Source organism: Hemitrygon akajei, chromosome 6, assembly GCF_048418815.1.
Source record: "Hemitrygon akajei chromosome 6, sHemAka1.3, whole genome shotgun sequence".
Lineage (NCBI taxonomy): Eukaryota > Metazoa > Chordata > Chondrichthyes > Myliobatiformes > Dasyatidae > Hemitrygon > Hemitrygon akajei.
The window spans coordinates 7,415,916-7,429,215 of record NC_133129.1 but is presented as its reverse complement, the minus strand read 5'-3'; the positions used below and the strand labels follow the sequence as shown (position 1 = coordinate 7,429,215).

The 13,300-nt window shown below is 50.8% G+C and overlaps 1 protein-coding gene across 1 annotated transcript in view; it reads left to right on the top strand.

Annotated features, from left to right (window-relative positions):
- LOC140728837 (receptor-type tyrosine-protein phosphatase kappa-like) overlaps positions 1–13,300 on the top strand; it is a 740,427-nt gene that overhangs the window by 672,158 nt on the left and 54,969 nt on the right. Inside the window, exons 12-13 of the mRNA XM_073047833.1 lie at positions 3,240–3,339; positions 10,217–10,296. Of these exons, the coding sequence (XP_072903934.1) occupies positions 3,240–3,339; positions 10,217–10,296 (180 nt within the window). The remainder of the gene's footprint in view (positions 1–3,239; positions 3,340–10,216; positions 10,297–13,300) is intronic.

Below are 13,300 nucleotides of genomic sequence, written 5' to 3'. Positions count from 1 at the left end.
ATTAAGAGGAATAGACAGAGTGGACAGCCAGCGCCTCTTTCCCAGGGCACCACTGCTCAGTATAAGAGGACATGACTTTAAGGTAAGGGGAGGGAAGTTCAAGGGGGATATTAGAGGAAGGTTTTTCGCTCAGAGAGTGGTTGGTGCGTGGAATGCACTGCCTGAGTCAGTGGTGGAGGCAGATACACTAGTGAAGTTTAAGAGACTACTAGACAGGTATATGGAGGAATTTAAGGTGGGGGGTTATATGGGAGGGAGAATTTAAGGGTCGGCACAACATTGTGGGCCGAAGGACCTGTAATGAGCTGTACTATTCTATGTTCTATTCTATGTTCACACATGAGGCTACTTAACAAGTTAAGAACCCATGGTATTACAGGAAAATACAGGCATGGATCAAGCATTGGCTGATTGGCAGGAGGCAAAGTGTGGGAATAAAGAGAGTCTTTTCTGATTGGCTGCCAGTGACTACTAGTGTTGCACTGGGATCTGTGTTGGGACTAATTCTTCTTGTGTCAATGATTTGGGTGATGGAATTGAGAGCTTCGTGGCCAAGTTTGTGGACATTACAAAGACATGTGGAGGGGCAGGTAGTATTGAGGAAGCAGAGAGACTTCAGAAGGAATTAGACAAATTAGAAGAATGGGCAAAGAAGTGGCAGATGGAATACAGTGTCAAGAAGTGTATGGTCATGCACTTTGTTGGAAGAAATAAAAGGGTATTTTCTGTTTTCTAAATGGAGAGGAAATTCAAAAACCTGAGGTGCTAAGGGACTTGAGAGAATAGAAATGAGGAGGGATTTGAGGCGTGGTGATTCTGTGGAATTCATTGCCACTGGCGGCTGTCGAAGTAGGTCATTGAGTATATGAGGGCTGATTGATAAGTTCGTGGCCTAAGGTAGAAGGAGATGCGTTATTAACTTCAAATTTTCTGCATAATCACTCGAAGAGTTGACCTGCACCTGCGTGTAACGAGAGCGTCTTGGACCCCCAGGCGGTCCACAGCAGGGGTGATCGATAGGTTTGTGGCCTAAGGTAGAAGGAGATGTTATACAGCTCTCGTTACAGGCACGTGCAGTTCAACTCTTCGAGTGATTATGCAGAAAATTTGAAGTTAATAACTTATCAATCACCCATGCTGTGGACCACTTCCACAAAGAAGGAATCCATATGCTCCACGACCGCTGGACTAAGTGTGTACATGTAGGAGGGGACTATGTTGAAAAATAAATGTGCTCGGTTTTCTAAAATTGGCTCCTTCTACCTTAAGCCATGAACTTATCAATCACCCCTCATATTTAAGGCAGAGTTTGATAGATTCTTGATTAGTCAGGGCAAGAAGGGATACAGGGAGAAGGCAGGAAACTGGGGCTGAGAGGGAAATTGATCAACCACAATGAAATGAGAGAGCAGACTTGTTAGACAAATGGCCCAACTCTCCCTATACCTCATCACTCGGGGCCAAAGGGCAGCTCCTGTGGTGACCTGTTCTGTGTTCTACGTAAATCATAGATGGCCACAGCTTTTCTCAGCATCGTCATCATTACGTGCCGTGTCGTATGACGTGGGCAGTCATGGTCTCATGAGCATGATTGTTCTTGGCAAATTTCTACAGTGCATTATCATTATCTTCTGGGCAGTGACTTTCCAAGACGGGTGACCCCAGCCGTTACCAGTACCCTTCAGAGATTGTTTGCCTGGCATCACTGGTTGCATAACCAGGAACTGTGATACGTGCCAACTGCTCATACAACTGTCCACCATCTGCTCCCATGGCTTACCGTGACCCGATCGGGGGGGGTACAAGTGGTTGCTACATCTTGTCTGGGGTAGGCTAGCAGAGGGAAAGAGCACCTTACTCCTCCTTTGGTAGAGACGTACCTCCACTCAGCCGCACAAGGTAGGGGAGTCTGAACCTTGAGAACATAGGTTTAAATGAGAGGGTAGAGATTAAAGGGGTACATTTTCAGGAGCAACTTTGATCATACAGCGTGTGGTTGGTACACTGAACGAGTGCCAGAGTAAAGAGTAGAGATTAAGATTAGCTTAAGGTGTTGCTTTATTTTGTCACCTGTACATCAAAGCATACAGTGAAATGCCCCATTTTCATCATCGACCAGCACGGTCAGAGCTTGTGCTGGGGGAGCCTTGCTTCCAGCACCAACTGAGCATGCCCACAACTTATCAACCCCAACTGTACATCTTTGGAATCCATGGCTTCCAGAGAAAACCCACACGGTTATGGCGAGAAGGTACAAGCAGAGGGAATTAAAGCAGGGTTGCTGTATAATTTTAATGTTAAGGTGACATTTGGACAGGTATGTGGATGGGAAAGGTGTAGAGGAATGTGGGACTAGCTTAGGTAACCATGGACAAGTTGGGCCAAAGGGTCTGTTTCACTCTGACCGCCCTGACCTTCCTGCTAAAGGTGGCACCACACTGCTGAGCCAGCGCAGTATTTATATTCCCTGTGGTTGACCTGTGCTGCTACCTGCAGGAAGCTGTAGACAGATGGAGCAAGGCCTCATCCACCCTCTGAGTGATCCTGACATCACCCCCCTCATATCCTGACATCACCCCCGTCATGTCCTGACATCACCCCCCTCATATCCTGACATCACCCCCGTCATGTCCTGACATCACCCCCCTCGTATCCTGACATCACTCCCCTCGTATCCTGACATCACCCCCGTCATGTCCTGACATCACCCCCCCTCATGTCCTGACATCACCCCCCTCGTATCCTGACATCACCCCCCTCATATCCTGACATCACCCCCGTCATGTCCTGACATCACCCCCCTCATATCCTGACATCACCCCCTCATGTCCTGACATCACCCCCCTCGTATCCTGACATCACCCCCCTCATGTCCTGACATCACCCCCCTCGTATCCTGACATCACCCCCCTCATGTCCTGACATCACCCCCCTCATATCCTGACATCACCCCCCTCATGTCCTGACATCACCCCCCTCATATCCTGACATCACCCCCCTCATATCCTGACATCACCCCCGTCATATCGCTGCTCCTCTACCGACCCATCGCTTCACTATCTCTGCATTTGTTCTGTCACAGGGCGAGGTGAGGACAGGGGCATGGAAAGGGGGAGCGTAGGGGGGAAGAGATTGTGAGTGGAGGAGGGAATGGGGGAGTTGTGATGCAGACTCGTTGCTGTGTCAGGCCAGTGAGTTGGCTGCCTCATATTCACCCTCTCCCTTCCCCTTCCCCACAGACGCTGCAGACTTACTCACAGCTCTTCAACTCACATCGACACACAGAGGCCGTGCAGCTGTATAACATCACAAAGAACAGGAGCTCCCAAATCCTGCCAGGTAACAGATCAGCCTCAGAACCGTCGGGCTCACAGTCCCCTCCCTCATTATCACCTCCACCCTCCTTTTCACTATCAGTACAACCAGGGTTCACAGTCTCAGATGAGAAACACCTTCACTGGAGGGTGATGGTCTCAGTCCCCATCACTAGTTTCCACCTCTCTCCCTGTCTTTCCCCTCAGTAGGACCAGGGTTCACAGTCTCAGATGAGAAACACCTCACTGGAGGCTGTTGGACCTTTTGAATTACCTATTATAGATGCCGTGGACGTTCCATGAAAGCAGAGATCCCCGCAGCAGAAGTTTACCAGACCGTGGCTTTATATTATCGAGGGGCTTGGGTAGGGAAACGAGAAACTTCACTTTCCTTCCCTCCCTCCCTCATTCCGAGTGTGTTTATCCAGGTACTGCTGTGTGTTGTCCGAGTCTCTGGGTTCCCCTCCCTCCCTCATTCCGAGTGTGTTTATCCAGGTACCGCTGTGTGTTGTCCGAGTCTCTGGGTTCCCCTCCCTCCCTCGTTCCGAGTGTGTTTATCCAGGTACTGCTGTGTGTTGTCCGAGTCTCTGGGTTCCCCTCCCTCCCTCGTTCCGAGTGTGTTTATCCAGGTACTGCTGTGTGTTGTCCGAGTCTCTGGGTTCCCCTCCCTCCCTCGTTCCGAGTGTGTTTATCCAGGTACCGCTGTGTGTTGTCCAAGTCTCTGGGTTCCCCTCCCTCCCTCGTTCCGAGTGTGTTTATCCAGGTACCGCTGTGTGTTGTCCGAGTCTCTGGGTTCCCCTCCCTCCTTCAGCCAGTGCGTTTCAGAATTCCTTGGAATGAAAAGATTCTTAATGTACATTTATTAAATCTCATACCCTTCACCCTAAACCTGACAAGAAAGTTTGCAATTGGAACAAATAAACTCCATGTTAATACAAAGTGACCAGTAGATTTTGCCAATTTGCTCAAGAACTATATGGTTGAAGAAAGGCATCTTAAATTTCAAAAACAGACTTTGATAAAAATACATACAAAGGAAGAAAGCAAAACAAAAAATATCTTTGCATTCACGGTTGGTATATTCAGTCGTGTAATCTTTAAAGAAAAAAATGCAGACGTGGCAGCGTTACCCCTCCTGTGGCTCCCTTTTATTGTCTGAAGAGCTTCCCCACCTAACTCTGCCCCTGGACACTGGTCTTCCCTCGCAGAGCTTTCAATTGGCTACACCGAGCATGTCCTCCTACAGCCTGGACTGTGCCAGTTGGCAGCGTTCCCTTACAGATATCTCCCTGTGCGAGGAGAACAATGAGTTTCAGCAGGACCGAACAGAGTCCGTCACGGAGCTGATGATCTTCCAGTACTACTTGGTCTGTCCCATTGTGTGACCCTGGGAACAGGCCTTCGATCAGGTTACGCAAGTGCCGAGGGTAAACTGGAACACGTGCCCTTCATGTGCCTCCTCGTTCCCTTGGCAAGTCTGCACTCTGCAAAGGGGTGGGTGACAATGTTTTCCCCCACCACGTCCATCCTGCAGGCAGCATAGATGGGCATAATGTGTTGACTGCAGAGAAAGGCTCTGACTGTGAGAGTTCATTTCACAGCCAGTCGTATAAAGTCTTGGTGCACATCGGGTGATGAGGCATTCTCCCAGATAGTTTGAACCATTTGTTAGTGGAACAAACTCACAGAATCCATGGTCCCTCAGTGTCTGCCCCACATACTGTGCTGGTACTGATTCTGGACTTGTGGTCAAAGGTGTTTACTTGGAAGAAGACAGATAGTGTGGCAGCATCCAGCTGAGTGTGGGATTGCGTGATAGTGGGACCAGGCCTGTCGTTTACAGCACCTTGGTACACGGTGCCCACGTACTTTGTTTCCGCACAGATTGATACAGCCACATGAAGGTGGTCATCAAGGTGAGAGAAACGATGGGTGCGCTTTTCTCCTCATTCTCAGGGGATTTATGCGTCATGACCTGACGGACTCCCTCGATCTTGGATCCCCAGGTGATTACTGAGGCACAGGAGTGAGGAACAGGCTACACCTGTGCCAGGTATAGCAGCCCCAAGAGCACATTGCACTGGTGACCAGCTCCTTAGCAGTTATTGATAGAGAACAAACTTCCACAGAACCAGTTTTTCTTTAACCTAGCCTGTACACCGCTTGCTACACCACTCAGTTCCGCTGAATCAGATCCCTAGCACCTTCAAGTAACAGACCCATGATGGACTGGCCAGTATGGCCTTGCTGTTCCTGGGATCACACACTAAATGCTGGAGGAACTCAGCAGGCCAGAGAGATCTGTGGGAAGGAGTACAGTTGACGTTTCAGGCCAAGACCCTTCAGCAGGACTGGGATAAAAAAAATGAAAGTGGGGGGGACGGGAGAGAGAAACACAAGGTGACAGGTGAAACCCGGATGTGGGGGGGAGGGGTGAAGTAAGGAGCTGGGAAGTTGATTGGTGAAAGAGATTTAGGGCTGAAAAAGGGGAATCTGATAGGAGAGAACAGAAAGCCATGGAAGAAAGAAAAGGGGGAGGAGCACCAGAGGGAGGCGATGGGCAGGCAAGGAGATAAGGTGAGAGAGGTAAATAGGACTGGGGAATGAGGGGAGGCATTACCAGAAGTTCAAGAAATCAATGTTCATGCCATCGGGTTGGAGACTATCCAGACAGAATACAAGGTGTTGTTCCTCCAACCGGAATGTGTGGCCTCATCGCGATAGTAGAGGAGGCCATGGATTGACATATTAAGATGGGAAGCAAAATTAAAATTGGAATGGGTGGCCACTGGGAGTTCCCGCTTCTTCTGGCAGAAGGAGTGTAAATGCTCGGTGAAGTGGTCTACATCGAGTCTCACCGATATACAAGAGGCCACATTGGAAGCACCAGACACAGTATACAACCCCATCAGACTCACAGGTGAAGTGTTGCCTCATCTGGGGCCCTGATTGGTAGTGAGGGAGGAGGTGTAGGGGCAGGTGTAGTACTTGTTCCGCTTGCAACAATAAGTGGAAGTCTTTACTCCTTTTCTCCAGTCCTGCTGAAGGCTCTCGACCCAAAACATTGACTGTACCTTTTAACTGATCAATCTGCTAGCTCACTGTAGATCTGAGCAGATAGCGACATCATCCATGGTCAAAGAGAATTTGACTTGTGTGACTCCATTGCATATGCCTGCATTGCTGCTCTTGAACCTGGTGGTGTAGGACCCCCACTACCAGAGGGTCTAACAGTTCACTGTGCCCAACTTTACATGGCCAGGATTACGTTCTTCTGCCTACCTTACCAACTCATCACTAAAGTGCTGAAGCCTCGTCATTCCTGACACTATCAATGTCCAAGTCATCTATGAAACTGCTCAAGGTTCAGATCACACCTGCACCATTACCCTCTTTTGATCCAGTGTGCCAAGTTGCCCTGGATCAACAGAGGGCTTTAAACGGTAGACCAAACTCCCACCCTGCTACTGGGGATCCAAAATAGAGCAAATCTGATGGGCCACAATGCACAGAGAATGAGGTGTACCCAATGTTGCTGTCACCTTGATGACCACATCATGACTGGCTGTTTCAATCTGTGTGTAGACACTATGTATCAGAGGCTCTACACGTCCTTGTCAAAGATTATTCTGAATCCACGTAAACCGCATCATCGACAATCAGTCAACTTTTAAAAACACTCAACCTACTTGATCTCTGTGCCCATCCCCTCCCCAACACCAGTCCCTAAGAGATCACAGTAACCTGCCTCAATGACTATCAGCCATTAACACTTCCATCCACTGTGGTGAAGTGTCCTGCCTGGGAGGTGACTTGGATCTGCTCCAGTTTGCCTGCCTGCACAATGTGTCCGCAGCAGATGCCAGTTTCTTTGGCTTTTCACGCAACCCTGGAACACCTGGACAGCAAAGATGCATACTTCATCGATTACAGCTCAGCATTCTATACATCATCCCCATAAAACTAATCAATAAGCTTCAAGACCTTGGCCTCAATACCTCCTTGTACAACCGCATCCCTGATTTCCTCACTTGCAGACCCCAGTTTATTCAGATTGGAAACGGCATTTCCTCCATGATGTCCATTAGCACAGGGACACCCAGGACTGCGTGCTTAGCCCACTGCTCTACCCGCTTCATATTTATGACTGTGTGGCTAAGCATAGCTCCAATGTTTGCTGATGACACCACTGCTGTTGGCTAAATCAAAGTTGGTGGCGTATTAACATTTAGACTGAAAATCTGGCTGAGTGGTGTCACAGCAACAATGTGAGCAAGACCAAGGAGCTGATTACTGACTTCCAAGGAGCAAACTGGAGGGTCATGAACCAGTCTCCAGCACGGAATCAGAGGTGGAGAAAGTCAGCAACTTTAAATTCCTTGATATTATCATTTCGGAGAACCTGTCCTGGACACAGTACGTAAAGCATGGCATCGCCTCTACTTCCTTGGAAATTTACAGGGACATCTGTAATCTGACATCTGAAACTTTTACAAACTTCTGTAGATGTGTGGTGGAGATATTGACTAGCTGCATCACAGCCCGGTATGGAAATGCCAATGCCCTCAAACAGAAAATCCTACAAAAAAGTACAGATATGAGTCACTTAACGTCCATGATACGTTCTGTGAAATCAGACGTTACGTGGTTTGGACGGTGTGGGAAATCGGACGTCGCGTGGTTTGGGCGTCGTGGGAAATCGAACGTCGCGTGGTTTGGGCGTCGTGGGAAATCGGACGTCGCGTGGTTTGGGCGGTGTGGGAAATCGGACGTCGCGTGGTTTGGACGCCGTGGGAAATCGGACGTCGCGTGGTTTGGACGGTGTGGGAAATCGGACGTCGCGTGGTTTGGGCGTCGTGGGAAATCGAACGTCGCGTGGTTTGGGCGTCGTGGGAAATCGGACGTCGCGTGGTTTGGGCGGTGTGGGAAATCGGACGTCGCGTGGTTTGGACGCCGTGGGAAATCGGACGTCGCGTGGTTTGGACGGTGTGGGAAATCGGACGTCGCGTGGTTTGGGCGTCGTGGGAAATCGGACGTCGCGTGGTTTGGACGGTGTGGGAAATTGGACGTCGCGTGGTTTGGGCATCGTGGGAAATTGGACGTCGCGTGGTTTGGAAGTTGAGCGAAATCGGACGTCGCGTGGTTTGGACGGTGTGGGAAATCGGACGTCGCGTGGTTTGGACGGTGTGGGAAATCAGACGTCGTGTGGTTTGGAAGTTGAGCGAAATCGGACGTTGCGTGGTTTGGACGGTGTGGGAAATCGGACGTCGCGTGGTTTGGACAGTGTGGGAAATCAGACGTCGCGTGGTTTGGGCATCGTGGGAAATCGGACATCGCGTGGTTTGGAAGTTGAGCGAAATCGGACGTCGCGTGGTTTGGGCGGTGTGGGAAATCGGACGTCGCGTGGTTTGGACGGTGTGGGAAATCGGACGTCGCGTGGTTTGGGCGGTGTGGGAAATCGGACGTCGCGTGGTTTGGACGGTGTGGGAAATCGGACGTCGCGTGGTTTGGGCGTCGTGCAAATACCATATTCTTTACTCTGCCTCTTGCTGCTGCTATCACTAGGAGTGGTTTTGCTGCGTTTGGAAGCCATGATGCACTTTACATTAATATTTTCGAAAGAAAATCAAACAGAGAGATAACGCTACTACACTCAAGAGATGCTTGATACATGAGATTGGTTAAGTCCACTACGTCACGTTCTCCGTTCGGGACTACAGACGTATATCTGAAAGGACGTTGTCTGAATGGATGTTAAGTGGCGCACACACGTAGTGCATCTGGCCCAGTCCATCACGTGGAAAGCCCTCTCCACATCTACACAGGGTGCTGTCACAGGACGGAATCATCAAGCATCAGGGAATCCCACCACCCAGCCCACGCTCTCCTCTCACTGCTGCCATTTACAAGAAGGGACAAGAGCCTTGGAACTCACACCACCAGCTTCAGGAACAGTTACTACCCCTCAACTATCAGGCTCTTGAACAAAATCACTCAACTTCACTGAACTGTTCCCACAACCTATGGACGTACTTAATATTTATTGATTATTTGTTTGTTATGTGGATGTGGAAGTTATGGAGAGGGTGCAGAGGAGATTTACCAGGATGTTGCCTGGTTTGGAGAACAAGTCATATGAAGCAAGGTTAGCAGCGCTGGGACTTTTCTCTTTGGGGCATAGAAGAATGAGAGGGGACTTGATAGAGGTCGACAAGATTATGAGAAGCATAGATAGGGTGGATAGTCAGTAACTGTTTCCCAGGGCACCAAGACCGAACACCAGAGGGCATATGTACAAAATTAAGGGAGGGAAGTTTAGGGGAGACATCAGGGGTAAGTTTTTTACACAAAGGGTTGTGAGTGCCTGGAATGACTTGCCAGGGATGGTGGTGGAGGCTAAAACATTAGGGGTATTTAAGAGCCTCTTGGACAGGCACATGGATGAAAGAAAAATGGAGGGTTATGGGGTAATGTGGGTTTAGTACTTTTTTTAAGGATTATATGGGTCAGCACAACATGGAGGGCTGAAGGGCCTGTACTGTGCTGTAGTGTTCTATGGTGGTTATTTATTTATTTGTATTTGCGCAGTTTGTTGTCTTTGTCATACAGGTTGTCTCTCTGCCCTGTTGGGTGCAGCCTTTCATTGATTCTACTGTGTTTCTTGAATTTACTGAGTATGCCCACAAGAAAACGTATTCCAGGGTTGTACATGGTGACGTGTGTATATGTACTTTGGTAATTAATTTACTTTGAATCTTGGAACTTTCCCTTTAGCAGGCCCTGTTATGGGACTTCTAATCCCAGTGGGATAATCACCCGGTCCTCAGCCCAATGGCCGGAGGTGGGCTTTCCCCACTGGAAGCCCCTTGTGACCCGGTCTCACGTTGCTCTTCCCTCTACAGCGGAGCACGTCCGGCCCAGCCTGCTCTCTGTGAAGAACCCGAACGGCAGTGCAGGTTACATCAACGCGGTCCTTACAGAGGTGAGGACAGAGCCATACCCACCCCTCATGTAACACAAACTGCCCCCATAACCCAAATCTGCCTCCTTCCCTGGAACCAAAGCCCCATTTCTCCGTATAACCCTAAATCCCCACCCTCCCTGCATTACCTAAACCTCCCTCCCTGTAACCAAACCCCCATCTCTCCGTATAACCCTAAATCCCCACCCTCCCTGCATTACCTAAACCTCCCTCCCTGTAACCAAACCCCCATCTCTCCGTATAACCCTAAATCCCCACCCTCCCTGCATTACCTAAACCTCCCTCCCTGTAACCAAACCCCCATCTCTCCGTATAACCCTAAATCCCCACCCTCCCTGCATTACCTAAACCTCCCTCCCTGTAACCAAACCCCCATCTCTCTGTATAACCCTAAATCCCCACCCTCCCTGCATTACCTAAACCTCCCTCCCTGTAACCAAACCCCCATCTCTCCGTATAACCCTAAATCCCCACCCTCCCTGCATTACCTAAACCTCCCTCCCTGTAACCAAACCCCCATCTCTCCGTATAACCCTAAATCCCCACCCTCCCTGCATTACCTAAACCTCCCTCCCTATAAAACCAAAACTACTCCCTCCCTGTAACCCAAAAATTCCTCACTGCTGTAACCAAAGCTCCCCTCCCTCTGTATAACCCAAAGCCCCTCCCTGGTGCCGTGAGATTCGGTGGGTGTGTGCATGTGAGTGCAGATACGGTTAACTCCATGAGGGTTCGGGCGGTGGGTAGTGTGAGGGAGTGAGTATGGAGTCATGGGAGGTGGGGTGGTACGGGGCTGGAGGGGGGTGGTACAGGGTTGAGGGGAGGGAATGGATAGGGTTGGAGGGAGAGGGTTTACAGTGAGGCTGCAGTGAGTGTGAGGGGATGGATAGGGTTGGAGGGAGAGGGTTTACAGTGAGGCTCAGTGAGTGTGAGGGGATGGATAGGGTTGGAGGGAGAGGGTTTACAGTGAGGCTGCATTGAGTGTGAGGGAACGGATAGGGTTGGAGGGAGAGGGTTTACAGTGAGGCTCAGTGAGTGTGAGGGGATGGATAGGGTTGGAGGGAGAGGGTTTACAGTGAGGCTCAGTGAGTGTGAGGGGATGGATAGGGTTGGAGGGAGAGGGTTTACAGTGAGGCTGCAGTGAGTGTGAGGGGACGGATAGGGTTGGAGGGAGAGGGTTTACAGTGAGGCTCAGTGGGTGTGAGGGGATGGATAGGGTTGGAGGGAGAGGGTTTACAGTGAGGCTCAGTGAGTGTGAGGGGATGGATAGGGTTGGAGGGAGAGGGTTTACAGTGAGGCTGCAGTGAGTGTGAGGGGACGGATAGGGTTGGAGGGAGAGGGTTTACAGTGAGGCTCAGTGGGTGTGAGGGAATGGATAGGGTTGGAGGGAGAGGGTCTACAGTGAGGCTCAGAGAGTGTGAGGGGATGGATAGGGTTGGAGGGAGAGGGTTTACAGTGAGGTTCAGTGGGTGTGAGGGGATGGATAGGGTTGGAGGTAGAGGGTTTACAGTGAGGCTCAGTGGGTGTGAGGAGATGGATTGGGTTGGAGGTAGAGGGTTTACAGTGAGGCTCAGTGAGTGTGAGGGGACGGATAGGGTTGGAGGGAGGGGTTTTACAATGAGGCTCAGTGGGTGTGAGGGGATGGATAGGGTTGGAGGGAGAGGGATAACAGTGAGGTTCAGTGGGTGTGAGGGGATGGATAGGGTTGGAGGGAGAGGGTTTACAGTGAGGCTCAGTGGGTGTGAGGGGATGGATAGGGTTGGAGGGAGAGGGTTTACAGTGAGGCTCAGTGGATGTGAGGGGATGGATAGGGTTGGAGGGAGAGGGTTTACAGTGAGGCAGTGGGTGTGAGGGGATGGATAGGGTTGGAGGAAGAGGGTTTACAGTGAGGCTCAGAGAGTGTGGGGATGGATAGGGATGGAGGAAGAGGGTTTACAGTGAGGCTCAGAGAGTGTGGGGATGGATAGGGTTGGAGGGAGAGGGTTTACAGTGAGGCTCAGTGGGTGTGAGGGGATGGATAGGGTTGGAGGGAGAGAGTTTACAGTGAGGCTCAGTGGGTGTGGGGTTGGAGGGAGGGGGTTTACAGTGAGGCTCAGTGGGTGTGAGGGGATGGATAGGGTTGGAGGGAGAGGGTTTACAGTGAGACAGTGGGTGTGGGGATGATGGGGTTGGTGGGGGTTTACAGTGAGGCTCAGTGGGTGTGAGGGAATGGATAGGGTTGGAGGGAGAGGGTTTACAGTGAGGCTCAGTGGGTGTGAGGGGATGGATAGGGTTGGAGGGAGAGGGTTTACAGTGAGGCTCAGTGGGTGTGAGGGGATGGATAGGGTTGGAGGGAGGGGGTTTACAGTGAGGCTCAGTGGGCGTGAGGGGATGGATGGGGTTGGAGGGAGGGGGTTTACAGTGAGGCTCAGGGGTGTGAGGGGATGGATAGGGTTGGAGGGAGGGGGTTTACAGTGAGGCTCAGTGGGTGTGGGGATGATGGGGTTGGAGGGAGGGGGTTTACAGTGAGGCTCAGTGGGTATGGGGATGGATAGGGTTGGAGGGAGAGGGTTTACAGTGAGGCAGTGGGTGTGAGGGGATGGATAGGGTTGGAGGCAGAGGGTTTACAATGAGGCTCAGTGGGCATGAGGGGATGGATAGGGTTGGAGGGAGAGGGTTTACAGTGAGGCTCAGTGGGTGTGAGGGGATGGATATGGTTGGAGGGAGAGGGTTTACAGTGAGGCTGTGGGTGTGAGGGGATGGATAGGGTTGGAGGGAGAGGGTTTACAGTGAGGCTGTGGGTGTGAGGGGATGGATAGGGTTGGAGGGAGAGGGTTTACAGTGAGGCTCAGTGGGTGTGAGGGAATGGATAGGGTTGGAGGGAGAGGGTTTACAGTGAGGCTCAGTGGGTGTGAGGGGATGGATAGGGTTGGAGGGAGAGGGTTTACAATGAGGCTCAGTGGGTGTGAGGGGATGGATAGGTTTGGAGGGAGGGGGTTTACAGTGAGGCTCAGTGGGTGTGAGG